The 19,004-nt window shown below is 36.6% G+C and overlaps 1 protein-coding gene across 22 annotated transcripts in view; it reads right to left on the reverse strand.

Annotated features, from left to right (window-relative positions):
- The window catches only part of MYT1L (myelin transcription factor 1 like), a 307,867-nt gene that overhangs the window by 51,732 nt on the left and 237,131 nt on the right, over window positions 1-19,004 (reverse strand). For 12 of the 22 annotated variants that reach the window (XM_077175026.1, XM_077175025.1, XM_077175031.1 and 9 more), the window contains 6 exons: window positions 17,030-17,241; window positions 10,857-11,104; window positions 8,350-8,586; window positions 6,552-6,673; window positions 6,128-6,190; window positions 5,561-5,629 (listed from right to left, as the gene is read on the reverse strand). In XM_077175026.1, the coding sequence (XP_077031141.1) occupies window positions 5,561-5,629; window positions 6,128-6,190; window positions 6,552-6,673; window positions 8,350-8,586; window positions 10,857-11,104; window positions 17,030-17,241 (951 nt within the window). The remainder of the gene's footprint in view (window positions 1-5,560; window positions 5,630-6,127; window positions 6,191-6,551; window positions 6,674-8,349; window positions 8,587-10,856; window positions 11,105-17,029; window positions 17,242-19,004) is intronic. The other 10 variants (XM_077175034.1, XM_077175033.1, XM_077175040.1 and 7 more) reach the window with 2 other exon arrangements.

Below are 19,004 nucleotides of genomic sequence, written 5' to 3' on the forward strand. Positions count from 1 at the left end.
TTGGGAGAGCCATCAAGGTTCAAGACCATAGGCACTGGTCAATGTCAAAGAATAATGTGGTTATCTATCTAAAGAGGGAAATGTTCCTGTGGTGTTTTACTAATATATCCTAATATTTTTTGTCTCTGCATTTTAAATTTATATTTGAAAAGGCCTATTTTTTTTACCAGATGCCTATAGCAAGGAGGAAAATACTACTCTTTTCCAGTAATATTTTTTTTTATTTATTTATCAGAATAAAAACAGCAGAAGTTTCTCCATTTCTGGGAGGATGCCTCTTCATCCCAGTTCTTGCTGAGCAAATTGCAGTAAAATCACATCAGTAGAAATAAATAATAGATAATATAATAATATAGAAGAGCTTCCCTAGAAGTATGAGGTAAGGATATCCTTTCTGTCACGAAAACACTGTACTGCATGGAGTTGTTTTCCAAGAGGAATCATGGCTAACAGTGAGAGCTTCAGAGAAGCTCACTTTTCTATGTGAACACTGCCAGGGTGACACCTCTGGGAACAGGGGCATGAGTGAAAGAAAGTTAAGGGAAAGAGTAGATCACCAAGAATATGGAGATCACTGTGGCAGAATGACATGGAAAAAAGATGGAGGAATAGAAATTCTGACTCTTATTTTATTGCAGAGAACATGCAAAAATAGACTAAGCGCATCACTTTGAGTTAAGAAGAGATGTGGGAAACAAAAGCTCTCAGGCCTCATTGTAGTGAGGGAAAGGAGGCTGCACTCCTCCCTCCATAGGAAATACCAAAGGACATCCACCACAGAAAACAAGAAAATCCACACAGATGCCTTGGGACAGAAAGACTGGGCATACTACAACAGGATCAGGAAGTATCCAAACTTGAAGGCACCTGGTTGAACTGCAAATCTTCCTGAGGATCAGATTCTTCAGAATAAGCAATACTGGGATTTTCTGGCAGAAAACTGACTCAAGACAACAAGGGTAGATGTTGAGGATAGGATATTTAGTTCCACAGCAGACCAAGCTAACACTTAATTACCTATATACATAAAGTATATACATATATATGTGTGTGCATATATATCAATGACCTTTGAAAAACTGTGATTATCTTTACATCAAAGTAGAACTAAGTAGAAATAAGTTTGTCACTTTCTGGGAGTCTCTGGTACCTGAGTTCTCAGGTTGCCACATTGACAGGACACCGAGTAGAAATTCTCACAGTTGGTCAGCTGTGTTTTAGCTGGAATTGATTTACTGATGAACAAAATGTGTCCTTTTAAAAGAAAAATTAATTCTAGCTTTGGATTGTTTGAGTTTTTCACTTTTACTTGTTTTGAATAAAATTTAAAATGCTTCAAAATGTTGTTTTTAACAGTATTTATAATTCCACAATGGTATTACAGTTTAGGAGTAATGGTAACTGTTAGAAAAACCTGCTATGATAAGGAATAAATAAAGAAAACTGATAAAGAAAGGCCCCTTGGTAAGATCACACTGAATTTAATTTATGAATACTTTAATATTGGTAGCTCTCACTGGGTGGACTGTTAACTGCTTTCCCATCATAGTTAACTTTACTCATCAATATAGTGTTCCTAGGTCCCTTAAAAATTAGTTGCTTTTCACAAGTACTATAACCAAAATCTTAATACTGGAAAAGTTTGGTTCCCTGCCAGATACTGATTTCTCCAAACAGCTTTAAAGCTGTCAACCCTTTTTTTTTTTCCTTTTTTTTCCCCAGCATAAGTAACTGAGAATTAAAGCTGAAGATATTCTTCTGTTATTTGGAGATCACTGACCAGGCTGTAATGGCTTTAGTCTGCTGACAAACTATGCACAAAGGCTCTCACTTTCCTATTTGAGCTTCAGGCAAAAATAAAAAATTGTGCAATCTGCATGGTAAACCTGAGTGAGAACCCTTACAGATGAGAAGCACGGTTGGTAAGGAATAATTATGCTAACTAACCCTGGAACAACTTAATTGAAAATTGCAACATTATTATTCTGAAAGCCAGGAAATGTGAGCAATGGAATCTTGGAGCCACAATTTCCAAAAGGCAATACAATAAGCATGACTGTTAAGCAAAACATTTCTCTAACCTTGTAGGATTTTTATATTATTCTGATTGTGAATATTATATGAATGATATTATTAATTATTTGAAGTGTCTGATATTTTGTATTTTAGTTGGTATACAAAAAAAAACCAAAACCTGTGTTAGCAAAATTCCAGTTGGGAAGCTACATTATACATTATTTGTATGTGCTGTAAAATACACACAAAAAGATAATGCATCAGTAAAATGTGAGATGAAGGCCTTACCAGCACATGTGTGACATTTGATCTGATGGTAAAGCCATAAAAGTATTAAATCCTTCTGAATTATGCAGTCCAGAAACAAGATTCCTATGCTGTTCTATCAGTTTTTCTACTACACTATCAATTGTTCTCTGTACCCTGTACATTAAACAAGTATTTGCAAAGAATTTTAAAAAGGCTGAAATCTTTACAGAAGAATGGAAAAAACTACATTAAAAACCTGAACAAGGAATAAAAGATGAAGAAGAGATGAGAACAATATAGACTGGTAGGGAAAGGACAGAAGGGATCTCAGCTTGGGTTATAGGTAAAAAATGTGTATACATTTCCCTCTACAGCCTGGGGCAGGAGCCAAGGTTCCTGATTCTCACTACTCTTCTGCTGTCAGCAAACACGTGTGAAACATCCCAGCAATGCTCCCCATCTCCTCCTGCCAGACCATGCAGATCACTAAAGCTTCTACTGCTGCTGCTATGACAGCAGCCCAGGCAATAGAGCAGACACCAAAGTGTCCCATGGCGGCTGGTGGCCTGACAGATGGCCAGTAGTGTCCCACATTATGTAATTTCTGCTTCTTTTCAGCTTCTGCTTCCTCATTTTAGAAACAAGGAAATTATAATCCCAGAACTCAAACACAATGTAAATGAAGTACTTCACAGTGCAAAAATTTCAAAATCAAATCCTCTTATGTAGCTTTGGTTTAGCTGCTTTGTGCATGCATGTTACATTTACATGATCACATTTCCATCTTAAGCAGAGAACAAGAGCATAAATGAGAGCTGTGTAAAGGATGCTGCCATCCATAGGACTCCCACTTCCCTGCTTTCAAATGTATGTGGGAAATGCTAAGATGCTTTATTTCTGTCTCTGTACCAACTTCACAGGATATAGAGACAGAGGACAATAAAAATATAAATGTGATGAAGGCAGGAGATGGGCTGATCAGACAAGGGAGCTTTAGACAGGGAACAAAGTAAAAATAATGATGAAGGAAAAGGAAAACAGGACAGAGTAAATGGGCCAAGTGGAAGCTGGGACTGATTAGAGTTTTGGTATTGGAGAAAGGACATTATGGCTGCTCTAGAACTGGACTCTCCTGCTTTTTCTGCAGAGTTCATCCCTTTTCACAAAAGGTCAGTTGCATTACATAGATCTGCTAAATTCCCATTACTCCAAGCAAATTCAAAGGTTTGAACATATACAGTTCTCTATAATGTGAAGAACTGACAAATTGAGTCCTAAAAGTATCCAAGTGAGCAATCAAAAATATATACCTAAATTTCTGGTTTAAAATGAGGATAATAACAACCCTATTTACTTCAGAGTATAACTGCAGATGAAAAAAAATTTCTTTCATAACTAAGTAACTAAATTTATTAGGAAACACTCAGATGGGATGGTAGTGACAAATGTGTGAGTGAATTAATAGGTATATCTTCAGAAGGCAGTTTGAGAAAACTGGAGTTAATCAAAGACAGGGCCTCACAGAGGATAATAAAGGAAAAGAGAAGAAATTAATTAGTTGCTTATGCAATGATTACTATCTGCCCTGTGCAATGATTTACTTTGTTATCCTGTGGAAAAATATATGATCAGAAAACAAGGAATTGCCACATAGTGCAAATACAAAGGAGAACTGAGTTAAATAAGCCTGCTTAAAATTCTGTCATTTTGAAACTTAACAGAGTTTTATATGTTCAACTGGTATAATGGTAACTGCTAAATTAATAATTTATGCTAATGAATAATAAGTAATAGATTTTAAACCTAAAAATATTACTTTAACTTAATCTTGCTTTTTGCTTAGGAAAAACTTGAAAAAAGTAGAGAGAGTGGCATGATATAGAAATGGGATCTCAAGTTTAGGTGTTTTGGGATTTTTTGTCTTCCTGGTTTCTACCAGGCAGCCTTGACTGCAGATGTTTGAGAAAAGCAGAGGAGATTAAGTAATTCAGAAACAGCTTCCTTAGATAAGTAGAAACCTTATGAAGGGTTTGCTTAAAATATTCATGCTGCCTCAAGAGTCTTGAGTGTATTTTGCTTATGCATTCACATTTTCTCAAACTTCTACCATTTGACCCATCCCAACCCAAAATCCAGGTCCAAATCTGAGTTTCTCTGAGGTACATGTCTTTCTCTACTTATACTTAAATGTTTTCCCTGATGTCATTTACATCCCCCTTTGCATATCACATATTCTTCTGGCAGCATATATCAGCATGACCTAAACTAATAGTTTCAAAACATTATTTTTTACTTAGTGGGAAATCAGCTGTAAATTTTGCATGTATTGTTTACCTCTAGCAACTAAGTTAAGTAAAACTAGAGAGCAATTTTACTCCAGCAGTTTTCTCATGCTTGCTTTCTTATTTTTCCCACGGTTTACATCAAGAGTTGTTTGGGTTTTTTTTAATCAGCATATGTACTGAATTGAAGAAACATGTCGTAAAAACAGAATACTGCTAAGCAGTATGGCAGCATGTGGTATCCATTCATACTTCCCCTACTGAATTTTCCTCATTTCTTGTGAAAATTTCTCCGTCTTAACCACATTGCCAGCTCAGGAGCACCGCCCTGTCATAGCACAAATAAATGCTATAGTTCTTCCACACAGAGAATTGCAGTAGGGCATATGTGCAGGAAGACAGAGCAAAGCTACATCTCACAATCCTCTAACATTCATAGTTCAAAATTGTTACTCGAAAGAACTGAAAGGAATAGCAAAGAACCCACTTTAAGCAGGGGATAACTTAGTAAACATTAAGAAAAACATAGTCACATGAGAAAATGCATTAGGCTGGTAGCAATGATACGAACCTAGGGAAAATTATGCAAGCGTTTGGGAAAACCAAATTGTTCTCCCTCCAACTGTGTCTGAGAAACTGCAATGCTTTACTGCTTGTGTAATCAGAAGTGTTTCATCAGTCTAATTGTATGGGAATTTTCTGTTCTAACTAGCAAACTCAAAGTTCAGAAAAAAATTGAAAAGGAATTCAAACGTTAAGCTGAATTTCCAGAAGTTCTGTCTTTTGTCCATCCCTGTCACCTAATGGACACACAAAAGGACATACTAGGTCAACAGACTTATGTACAGAGCCCCCCTGTATGGAATTTCTAGAGATTTCAATACATGTTCCAAGCAGGATCAGCCCCTTCTGCAGTGGCTCTCCAGACAGCATTTCTAATTTCTGATATAACTTTACACAATTTGCGGTCAAATAAATATTTATAAAGAAAATATTTGTTCTTTATATCTTACTTGAGTTCTTGTGAGCTTGTGGCCAGCATACTCCGAATGCTTTTGTCAGCCAAGGGACAGCCAGATAAACTGTAAGACATGGCAGGACATACAAGTATGTTAATCTTCTCATTAACTGAACACTCCCAAACAAACACAACATAAAAATTAAAAAGTAAAAGTTTGTAATGCAGAAAAGCGATGGGGCAAGTGCTGTAATATTGAATTCCATAATATAGTTAACCCTCTGAATATATTTAGTTATCAATATTACTTCCAAAATTACATACTGTAAATGTTCTTGTTTGTTTGTTTGTTTCTCTATGAACTAGAAAAATATAACAAAAATATTGGAGATTCCTGGGTTAACTACTTAAATGCTTAAGGAATAGTTTGGAAATTTTAGTAATCTATTTAAAAATAAAAGACGTTTATACAACACACAAATTAGCATGCTTTTAAGATCAACATATATTACTCAAAGGGTTAACACATAGTTCAACGTTTTACTTTGACAGCATTGTTGAGGTAAGCTGAAAACAATAAATTGAAAAGACAGAATCCACCATGAAAAAAATGAAGTCACACCTTCTATGTGAGGCGTAATTACCAGTCACATGACCACTCCCATCACACCCTGGTGTTGGACATCTGCCACCAAACAAAAACAAAAACAGCCAAAATAGTAAGTATGTTTAAAAAAAACTTTTAAAAGTTTCATTGTTTCCAGTTTAGCTGCAATGACTGCAAGGGGTTTTAAGCATCCTAATCGAAAAGCTGCAAAATGAACAGGTTTAAATGAAAATGGCGTCTCCATACAATATAGCATCATTAAGAACAAGCAAATACACATTAGCTTATCACTTTACTTAACTGGCAGTTTGAAACATTTATATGCTGCAAATGTTGCATGCTCATACTGCAAGGCGTATATGTATTCGTTGGTTTAAAAGAAGACAAAGAGAGAAAAAGTTAAAAGGAGATAAATAATTTCACCTCACATTATGCTTACGTTATTAAATCCTTTTTGCTCTCTTTGCATTGAGGGTATTTGGGTTTAGGACTTGGGATTGTAACTTCACCAGGATACCTTCTTTCTTCAAGTGCCTCTTGGAAAGGATCCAAATCTTCCGGCTACAGGCAAATATATACATATTAATTTCAGCTAGAGAAGGTCACAACTTACACAAAATAATGCAAAGCAGAGTTATCAGATGGTATCTCCTTCTTATCCTATTCTGACAGAGAAAATTAATGAAATTATTTTCTTTCACGTACTAAACTTTTGAGTAATATTTGAATATTTTGATGAAGACTTCGCAATATGTGAAATATATAATTTATTTAATTAGAAAAATAAAAAGGAAAAAATCTGGCTTTTTTTGTAGCTGTCATATTATTTTTCTCTAAAGACTCAGGTCTCTTCCCTAAAGTCATTGCACAACAGAGGAAAGGCAAAAAAGATGACTAAATGCAGTATCTTATGCATCAAAAAGCTGTTTTAAATAGCATTTTTAAGGATTCAGAACACCTCAAAGATGAAAGAGAAGCAATCTTAACATCTGCACACAGAATCTCAGTCCGGGATGAATATCAATGGATCTGTCTGGCAAGACAGAATGATATAATTTGTAATTAACTTTAGTGATGTTCAGAAATTCAAACCGATCTATTTCAGGAATGCAGTGGCTGAATGCAGGGATTCAGGGATTCCTGCAGATGGTGCTATAAACAACATAGTAGAAGTAGGGAGTTCTTTGAAAAAACATGCTGCTTTACCTCACATTTCCTTGATAGTGACAGATTTCCTGCCAACTTCAGGGAAATTATTAGCAAAACTGTACCACCAAAGCTAGAATGTATTCAGGCTACTTAGTGAAAATGCCACGTCGTTGTATATTTCAAAGACACTAAGAATTGTTTTATGGTTTAATTAAAATTGGCAAGAGATGTGCTAAACAGAAATGATTAGCTTAATTTTTAGCTATAAACCAACTAGAAGTCCTCAGACAAGTAAATTGAATTGAGTGCAGGATTTTAAGCTGCACAATGGATAAGGGTTAAAACCTGACAGAAGAAAGCAGCATCACTGAACCTTGTCAGCAGACCTCTTCAGTGTCCTGTCTATTCTGAAAAGCAATAAAAATTCACTGACATGTTTCCTTTATTTGCCTCTTCTGTTTAAAGGGTTTTGCTGCTGTCTTGGTATTATAAGTAGAAAAGTAACACTGATTTCTTGTATCCCTTCTTTGTATTTTTGAGAAAAAAGTATTTCATTAATGCAGGCCCTTACACAGAGCTATCAAGAGCATATAAGTAATCTAGAAGATTAGTTGAAAAAGTTGAAAGCTTACATTATACTCTGCTGCTTTGTTTAATTTGATTTCTAAGTAAATACAGGCTTTCAAATAGCACATCATTTATGGTTTTCAAATTCAGGAGAATATCATGTCTTCAGAGCTGATTATCCCAGTATTGCACGGTTATGTCAAATTGCTTATACAGAGTAACATAATCTGGATATAGCAAAACATCTTTACTGCAGAAAATATTTGTTAACAAGATGATGCTGTTAGAAAACATGATTCACATTCATGGTTCAAATGTTGTCTTATGGAACTTAGTCACAGATCAGATGTGTGCCAGCATGATATAGTCCTAAAGATTAACCACCAAAAAGTCCTTTTTGTAGAAAACCACCAGTTTTGTCACATACTAATTTTGCTTCCTATTTCCCTCCAAATTCCAGAAAATTAATGAATTACCAAAATTAGACTGCAACAAGAACTATATAGATGAAAAAGACATACATTAATTTCTTTGGAATCATCTTCATCTATCCTACTTGGCTTCATTTTAGTGTAGTCCACTGGCAAGTCCCAGCAGTCACCCTCATTCAGTTGGTAACAGCGGTTGTTCATCACGGCTTGTCGTTGTGGGGACATTGGCTCCAGTGGGGTCAAAATGGTGCAGCAGCCATCTCGCTGCCTCTGCTTGTTCATGCTCAGATCCAACGTCCCATTTTCATCGACTTCCATATCAGGATTCTGTCAAAATAAGAAAAATATTGTTAATTCAGCTTCACACTGGCAAACTGCTACCTCTTCTTCAATCTGATTGCCTAGCAGAATGATAAAATGCTTTTCCATTCCTGTATAGATTGTAAGCATTGAGCCCCCTCCTACACATAGCATGATGCTGTTATACAACATTAATGCTGTTAAAGTAGATTTCTTCCTGAATGGCTAATTTGATGTTTGGGGGGAAAGGGGAGAGTCTTCAGTACCCCTCTTGCCACCCAGCACATTGGTGCAAAATCTGATATATAAAGGAGAAAGCTCCAAAGGTACTTTCTTGCCATTGTCTTTATGTTCTTGATTTATTCTGTGACAGGTGAAGTAACCTGTGAGGTAACATCTGCATAATTCTTGTTTTCAGTCATGGCATGCATCTGGGTGATTAGAGAAACAAAAAACAGCTAACATCAAATAATCTTTGTTTCTTTTTTTCTTTTACATTAGCAGTCAGTGCTTGAATAGATAATGTCAGAAAATTAAACAGGGAGGTATGGTACCAAAAGAAGTCCTTTTGGAAACCATTTGTCAATGAGGAAATGCATTTAAGTTTCACAGCTCCTTCCCTGCAGATGAACACATATTAACAATTCATGTATCTATTCTGATAATAATTTGTTCCAATTTCTGTGACAACTGGTACTGTGAAAAATGGGATGAGTATGGGCTCTTTTGCAGAAACAAACAAGTGTTGACTATTATATTAGATAAGGAGAAATAAGATATCTTAAAATGAACACAAAATTAAAAAACTGAGGACAGATAACATAAAAAGGCCCATAGAGAATCCCTCATCTTTCCAAAAATTAAGTGTTCCATGAGAAATTTGGTTTCAAAATGAATGCGAATCCGACTGACTCCTTTTATGTCGGGTGAGCTTCTTTCCTCTTGAGTAACAACAGAGCTGCAGGAAACCACTGCAAATGCAAATCTCTCTTTCTGAATTACTGCCTTTTGTTAGAGCTTATATCTAATTGCTGCTATCTGGCTAATTTAATTTAGAAAGTATTTGCTGATCTCCTCAGACTCATTCCTTCAGCTGCAATATAGTGACACATTAGGAAAGAGGCCCTTTCTGGCTTAGATACAGAAGATTTTCAGCATTGTATTCCAACTTCTCCCATCATAATGAATAGAGAAGAACTGCATTTATTTACATGAGATAAAGAGATTTCCCTCTTGAACAGTATTAAATCAATTAATTTAAAAAGCATCATTTGAAAACAAAGTCCATTCTGGCTTGGAGCATCAATATTACTAATACTGCTACAGGTTTAGTTTGTAATGAATGATCATAGCATGAGGTGGTTTGCACAGAAAGGGAAAGCAAACCTTTGTCTATACGAGAACAGAACATGTCTGCCAGCTCAAAATCTCTCTTCAAGCAGAATAAAAACGTTTCCCCTGCACTGCATCTGTCTGCTCAGCCATCTAGTGGTCTCCTGTAGGCAACGCTGCACTGTTTGCTTGTGCATGTTAAATACTCATTTTTGAACAGCTATCAGAGCAAAAACTTTAAAGTTAAAAATGAAATTTCCTAAATCTTTAACGAATGTTAATAGTGCACTATTTTTTCTTAATACAGAAAGCTTAATGACAAAAGCTTTTATTTGTATCTGTGATGGCCATTTTTTAATATACTGAGGCTGTATGAATACACAGTACAGGAGTCACTCTGCAAGACTGTTATGCACTTTTTAAGTCGCCAATACTGAAGGATTTGTGCATTTCAAATATATTATGCATTGACTTAAGAACTCGGGTATCACAGACAGGCAAGAAATTATAACATACAGCACCACAGATTTCTCTGCACTGAATCTTACAAGCTTAGGTCCCATTTGTGACTGTTAAATGAAAATGCAGAGTTAAATCTTAATCCTTTTGCCAAATGTATGAACCAGACTTTCAAAAAAAACCAATACCCAAACAGCAGTGAAATTAGCACCACTTGAGCAATCCAAACATGTTTTATAATTATAGTAAGAGACAAATTTAAAAAAGGAGTACATGGTATTGGTATCATTAGTTTATAAAAGCATCATGATTTCCTGTGATACTTGTGAGCAATTTGTATCTTTCTTTTGGTATTTTTTCTCCCTCCTTTAGCACAGCCACCAGATTATGTTAATTTTGAGGGGAAAAAAAGGCAAGATGTATTAAAGCTTTTCTCTCAATCCGGGTCACAGAGCAAGTACAGTTAAGAAAAATCTTCATCAACAAACAGATTTACTAATTTTTACCCTTGCACAGAGATCCTGAGGCTTAGTGGAGAGGTTCTGAGGCATCTCCCTGCAGCGGGTGGAGAGATTCAGAATAGCAGTAGCAGCCATGTGTGCTGCCTCCATGTCATGAGTATAGTCAAAGCTGCTCTTGCTGCAGGTACTGCTGGCACTGCTGCCTCCACCACAACTCATATTGCTGCTGCTGCTAGGGGCATAACTGCTTGTTGTGCTGCTGGTTGGACTTGAATTCTTACAGTAGCGTTTAGCTGTGGGAAGAAATATGACAAGGATGACTCAAAAGAAGGAGCATTCTGCATAAGTGAAGAGGAAAACAAACTGCTGGAGGTGAAATTTATAATGAGGAACAGTAACCAATGCCAAAAAAAAAAGCCCGCAATAAGAATGATGGCTGTATTTCTTGATTTCTGTCTGTGAGTTTTATATGCTACATGTGTGAGACCATATGAAATAACCTCCTGTAAAAATCTGCATGACATGATCATGAATTGTTCTGACAAACAGGCTGGATTTATAAAACAATAAAAACACAGAAACACTGCTTTTACCCCACATATATAGTCAGACAAAAGGTACAATCTGCTCAGCTCATTCATTTTTATTAATGACAGGCAATGTAACACTATGGGACCTTTTCCTATTTACATGAGGAACTGTTAGTTTAAGGCCTAGAACTCCCCAGAGTTACTGGAGATCAAACCCACTTCAAGGCTGATGAACTTGGCCTCTGGGCCACAGTACCACCCATATTTCCTCAAACACCTCATGCTTCCTAAAAGCTTAATTTCCTCCTACACCACAGGCAAGTATGGCACTGGCCATCCCAAAGACAGGAGCACGATAGGAGAAAAAAGGTGGTGGTCATGTGTTAGTTTTACCATGACTTGCACAAAGGCAGAAGCAATGGCTGTTTAAATGGCAACAACAGGAACAAGTGAAAAATCCTCCCCTCCCCCTTTAAACAACCTGAGCACCTACAACTCTTCACAAAACCGATAAGGACCAGAAATACCCCTCCCTGCTCCCACTGCAGTGATGCCCAGCTGCGCTCTGACTGACACAAGCCACAGGTGGTCACAGAAGAGCCAAAGCACTGACAGTGCTCACGTCCAGCCTGTCTAAACACAAGGCAGCACTGCTGCTGCTTTTAAGTAATGCTCCTTGCAGCCAAAGGTATTACAGCAGTAAGGGCAAGCAGCCCTATTAGCCCACTTATTTCCCCAACCCTCTTCCCAGATGAGCTGTTTTAAGAGTGTTTGTAAAAATGCAAGAAAGTGTGAGCTCGTCTCCCAAATGTAGAAGTTTATGTATTTTCCGAAAAAAAATAAAAGTCAAGGTCAGAGGATACATCCATGCATATTACAGCAACTACTTCCCCTTAAGATGGAAATGTATACTGCAGAGATCATACCTTATAGTACAGTGTAACAATAACCAACTAGCATGCTGATTAGAGAGCTATACAAAAAAGGTCAGGCCCTAGACAGAGCTCTTCCATGATGGGCTCCATTTAAATGCCAGGCTCTTCTCTTGTATTTGTCTGAACAGACATACATATAATAATCTGCTCCCATGAGCACAGCCCATTTGTGAACCATGGGCTGCTTTGGTAGGCAGACAGGGTTCAAAAGAAGAATCTGAAAGCAAAATGTCTCTGCTAGAGCTTATGTCATCTTCCTTTCTCTAAAGAACTGAAAAAAATCATGGCATTATTTTTACTGCAAAGGAAATAGTGTTTTACTTAAATCAAAACAGATGGAGTTTTCTCAGGAAAGCCACATAATGCACAGGGTGTGATTTTTTTTAAGTGAAGTGAATGCTAAACATTCATCACATTTTTTTTTTGTTTTGAACACATAGTAGCACTACACTAGCAGGCTATCCACTAATAATAAATTTGTGAACTGTTCCTCAAGTGTTTCATTATTAATATAGTAGTCAGTGGTGGTCATTAAAAATTCAGCATTTATCCATTGTTACTTTGTTACAGTATCCAAGACATGCAAGAATTTTCCTATACTTAAGGAAGCAAGTAATTGAATAACAGTTTTTACTGTGTTATGTTAACACAGCAAACACTCTGTACCACTGAACTTGCCAAATTAGAGCTATCATTCAAAAATCATAGGAACAAATAAGACTTTTGTTGTTTTCAAAAAATTTTAGTCCTGTTATAGCAGGTCACATTTAGACAGACATAAGAGACATATTACATGTGAAATTATATATATATATATATATATGTATATGAGAATGTGTGCTAAAGAGAGGGAGGGAAAGAGGCAGCTTTTATACATAGGACTAACCACCAGAAACTCATGCAGGCTCTGATACGGACTCCTCTGTGGCCTTGGTCAAACTACATTATCCCTTGAATTCATTTTCTCTATAAACAGAAAGTTGCTTCTAAAATTTAGTTGTGTTGTGATTCACTTGCAAAACACTTTGAAGATGTAAAGTGCTATAAACATGCTACGCAATTATTAGCTTTCATGTTACCAATAATTTAAGCAAAACTTACTTGTAGAGAAATGGCCATGGTTATTTAACTTTACTGCAGCTGTACATTTGAAGATGAGTCACATAACCCAGATTGTTCATTTCACAGAATCTTTTCAGAGAAACAAAGATCATCGATTTATAATGAATAAAATCAATCATTTCACTAATGAAGGGAAAGCTGCATTATTTCAATACCAGGTAGTTCTGCTTGATAAAATGCCCACCCCTATGGCACCAGGTTTACCAAGCTCTGCAGTCCATCTGTGCTTTGTAATCCAGAGTGAAAGCAAATGTGAAGAACACCTTCCCTGTTAAAAACAGACACAGGCCTAACCAGCTGCATACCCAAACTGAGCCTCCATCAGATTATGCCCGGGGGCTGATTACAAAGAACCTCTCAAAGTCTAAAGGCTTCTCTAAAGTCTAAAGGCATTCTCAAAGTCTAAAGGCATTAACAATGGGGGAGTGGGAGAGATCCCAAACATGAAAAAGACAAAACGAAGGTACTTGGACTGGAATTCAGTTCTGCCCAGGCACCTTCATCCCCAATATAGTCTAAATACTGAATGTTTTAGTAAATTAATTACAGTTTCAACACTTTTTCTGACTTGTACAATAAAAGATTCATCTCACCTAGTTTCGGGTACCTGACCTAGTCATTACAGGCTTCCTATACAGGCAGTGGACGAAAATAGGAACTTTCAAGCCATAATTCACCTGACCAGTTTTAAACAAGCACTTCAAGAAAAGATTAACTAAATCAGAGAAGCATCTACCCTTCTTGAATCTGAAAGGGGTGCCAAACTCAGCTGTCGGTGCTAACATTACAAAACTCTGAACATGGTCAGATGAATCCCACTCATAACATTTTTCCAGTGTTTTGATAGTATGACCCAACCTATTGGTGGGATGAAAACAATTTCTGCCATCACCTAAGCAACTGAAAGTGTTGCCATCACCACTGCCTGCTGTGTCCAGCTTTGCCTGTCTTTACTGCTGTGTACCATAATGCCAGCATCCAATACACTATGCAATTGGTTTCAAAGGAAAAACAAAAAAAATTTCTCAAGAATTACTAGATCACTCTACCCAACAATCCAAAGTATACATTTTCTGTTTGTTTTTTAGTAAACTTTACTGTAAAAAAATATCAAGGAAACAATTCAAAGGTGCTATTTATGTTCGTGCCACTCCCAACTCTACACTTACTGATATAATCCCTTTCTCTGATGATGAAAATACCATAGTAGCTGACAGTTAAAAAAGAATTGACATGTGAAGCTATTGATTTTTCATATCCTTAAGACTACTTCTCTCATACAGGCAGAACTAAAGCACTGTTTACCTGCACATTCCCCCCAAAACTTAGATGTACTTTTGAGTTTTTCAGGGTGACTTTTCAGAACTGAATCTGATTTTATATAAACATGCTTTACTGACATACATAATAGGTGTGCTCTGTGGACTGCCATAAAGTCTTGAGTAGCAATCATTAATTTTTTTATATACAAATATAAAACCATCTAGAAATACTGCGGCGTTTTTTGAGGGGCCTCTTTTAAATGAAGAGTCTTTTCCTGAAATCTCTTTCATATTCAGTTATTTACAATAACTGTCAGCAAAATCCTTGTTTCATGGAGATTCAGTGGCAAAATGTTTTAACAATTTCAGTGTGCCCAGGACTTCACTTCATCATTCTAAGAATTCAACTGATTTTCCTGAGCCAATTTAAGCCAAATATGTTGAAGTACTTCTGAAATTTCAGAGATGTGAATACTAGAGGTTTCATCAAAATCACTAACAGGGAAAAGATGAACTCAAATCAGGCCCCACCTCTGGGACCATGCTGGCAGGTCCATCTGGCCAAACAGCACACACATCCCTTGGAACCAGGTGTGGTGTGCACTGTGTCCAGCACAGCCAGGAGTGTGGAACAAAGCTGTAGAGCAGCCTTTGCTGGCAGCCAACCCGCTCCAGCGCTAACGGGCTTCCGCGGCTCCCAGCGCTTGCTACACCAGCATGAATCACAGGGATCAGGGTCCCTCAGTCCCCTCTGGCTCACATCACTGAGCAGTGAAGCCACCTAGTCCCAGTCCTATAGCCAGGAAAAACTCCTATTTATATCAAAGGAAGATAGGTGTGCATAAAGACAGTGACCTGCATCAACACAGCCTTTTATTATTTAAGGCCACTGTAAACTTGTGCTTAATGTTACGCGTATTTTCAAATTCTGGTGGTTTGGGAGAAAAAGGGAAGTTTGTCATCATTTATTGAAAAAGGGGACTTAAATGAGAAAAATATGTATCCATTGCTTATGCATCAGTAATTTGATCTGAAAATAAGCTTTTTCACAGGAACCCCAGCAGTACTGTGATGCTTTCCTTTCTGCAGGAGTAGACAGAATACATATGCAATATTTAATACCTAATTTACTTTATACTAACGTATACTCATATTCTTCCTAACCACAGTTACAGTTAGTGCTTTACTTTTAATGCTGTTCAAGCCCTTATTCTGATAAAGACAAATAAGATGGAGGTATGAGGAAAAAAAGAGGTCTTTTACCAAAAATAAGTTTCCTTTCACAACCCTCTTCCTTTGTGCTATAGTGCAAGAATATGTCTGTTAATTCTATGAGAAAGGAAAATATCCAAAATATAAGACATATGAAGGCAAGAGCCATAGTAATTTTCTATTTGTTCACTTAACTACTTTTAAATGTCAGTCTGTGTTCAGGCAATAGTATAAATTGCTCTGTATAGTTTGTTTCTTTCTGTTTTCTTAAACAAAAAATCGGACACCTGCCTGATATTTCTTATAGTAGTCACTGAGTAGTATCACATATTTTAACAAAAAAAAAAAAAACCTGCTAGCACTCAAAAAGAAAAAAAAAAGTATGCTTTAGGGTTTTATATATATACATATATATATATATATGCATATATAAATGTATTGTTCTGAAAAATTCCTGATGTCTTCAAAAGCTACAACCCTTCTTTATCCTGTAGTTCATTTTTCTCCCCTAATAAAAAACCTCTTGCCTGACTGATTCCATCCCTTCTCTTCTCCTGAACTGAATGTAGTATCAGGCTTCTCCTGAACATTTTAAATATGTTAGGTTTTCCAGACAATTCAACCAGTGTATTTGTGAGGACAAAATAAGCAAAAATGCCTCTTTAACTATGTAGAATTCAACCAGTGTATTTGTGAGGCCAAAATAAGCAAAAATGCCTCTTTAAGTATGTAAGTATGATATCTGAAGCACAATGAGGCTCAGGTTTTCTACTTCCACATCCCCACAAAGCAAGTATGTTATCTTTCTGGGTTATCTGAACTGCTGCTTGGAGATGAGAATCCTAATGTGACCCTTGAGGCCAGGTCTCCCAGACAGTAACATAAGGATTATCTCTATTACTTAGCTTTTATTGCCATCTCAATACATCCCATGAGCTTAATAGCTGGAGATGTCTTTTGCCAGTGCAACAATCCTGAAGCAAGCACTGTATAAAAACATTTAGTTTAAAAGGCCTTTAAAATAACTTACATATGATAGCATTCCTCATAATACTGTATGAACATGAAAACATGTCTTATTTGTATGATGTTTACATATACAACAACATGATTAACTGCAAACTTGTCTCTCATGTATAAGAGTGTGCACCTCCTACCATCATATCCTTTGGGGGATATATCCCTGGATTGCACCTTGGGAGCTATGGCTCTCTTGCCATAGGCATGGTTGTCATAACTGTTATATTCAAACGAAGTCTTAGAGTATTTCTCTAGTTCCTTGGCCAAGTTGGAGCGGGGTGTGGTGGTGGGGACATTGTTTCTGTAGCCATACTGAGGGATCTCCAATTGCTTAACAAAGCACATGGGCCTAGAAATTAAAGATATGTACAGTTTGTTAGATGCAGTTCAGTTTACTATGTTTGTGCATAATTTATAGTTCAGATTAGAAAATCTTAGTTATTTCTTGTACTCAAGAGACAGCAATATATTATTGCATTTCCTTAGTTTGGTTATTTTCAGCAGACAAACAATATTTATTTCCTTGAACAAAGCCTAGACAAAATTAATTCTAATGCCACTAAATGTATCCTGCAGCTAAAAGTATTTTAAAGTTCTGTTTTAAAATACTTCAGGGTTTCCCTTTCCCCTTGTAATTGCACCACAAAGCAATTTTTTTTTTCTTTTAGGAAGTGAATTAAAGAGGGGCAAGCAGACTGACAGAAGAAGTTTGGATGAATTCTTAAGATATCAAAAAGAAAAAGCACATTGGGAAGCTCCACCTAATTTATGGAGTTTCCTCCATATTTCTTCCAACAGAGTTGTATGCTGTTTTCCTCTGTGCTTTCAAATGCAACTATTCCTGTTTCATCCTTCAATATACAAATCCATGTTCATCTTGAGAAGAGTCTCAGAAGCCCTGTCAACTTTGAGCTGCTGCCTTGCAGGTCCTACTCATCCTTAAATGCAAGGTTCTGGCAGGAGCTGCAAGTCCTGACACACAGATGCACACCTCAAGGAAGGTCCTGAGCATGAATACAAAATAAAACTGTTTCAGTTAAATATCTCTTTCATTTAGGATGAGGGAGGACAGTCAGAAGAAGCCCTGATTGATGTTATTCTGTCATTTGAGCAACTTGTGAAAGCCCAGTAAAGAGAGCTGCAGAGAACTCCACTGTCACACCATCTTCTGCATGTGGGCACAGAAGTCATCAGCTCAAAGCAGGCAAACGAAGGCAGATCCTGCAAATCCTACCTATATAAGAAAGAGTTACATGGCTGGGTCATAGGAAGCAACTGCTGCACAATGCTGCATGTCTACCTGCTGCATGTAGCAGGAGGTGAAGATGATGAACAGCTGAGGTGCTTCTGCTGGAATAAAGAAGCATATATCTTTTTTTCGTTTTTCTTCTTTTTTCTTCTTTTTTTTTTCTTTGCTGCATTTATAACCAGAGGAAATGGAAAGAACAATCATAGGAACATAACTTCAGTTGAGATCAGAAGTATCATCATGTTGACTAACAAAGTGAAATGTGCTCAATAGTAAGAAACAGGTTTAAAATATTATATCATGTTTTTCTGAATGAATTTATTATCATAAAATTTATTCAAGATATCTATGTAAAGATCACCCAAAAATCGTATTAGTCATACTATTCCCTTTGATTTATGTATGCTTATTCCTTTAGACACTTCTTCCTCACAAAATACAGTGGGCTTATTTATACAATGAGCTGATATGAATAATAGTTTGATCCTGTTTCAAGATAATCTATATTTAACCAAAAACCTGCAATTCAGATCCTGAACGTTTGGTGCAAATCCAAAATTTCAGCTGAATAGAAGTCCTATGAATTTGGTTTCTTTTTAAGCAAGAACTTTCAAATGCAGGTGGGATGGAAACTGGGATGAAGACAAATATTCAAGATTTACTCTTAAAACATCTCTGTCTGCCCATCAATTGCCTGCACGCAAATATTATAAATAGCTGCCACGTTCATCTTAAATACTTCAATGACTTAAAGGCAAAAAGAAAGCAAGAGACAAGATGAAAGAATTATCTGAGTTGCCTATAAAACCTGAAACACAAGGCAGCTCACAAGTGAAGTTAAGATTGCAGAACAATCCTAGGGA

The sequence above is a fragment of the Agelaius phoeniceus genome, chromosome 3, assembly GCF_051311805.1.
Source record: "Agelaius phoeniceus isolate bAgePho1 chromosome 3, bAgePho1.hap1, whole genome shotgun sequence".
Taxonomy (NCBI): domain Eukaryota; kingdom Metazoa; phylum Chordata; class Aves; order Passeriformes; family Icteridae; genus Agelaius; species Agelaius phoeniceus.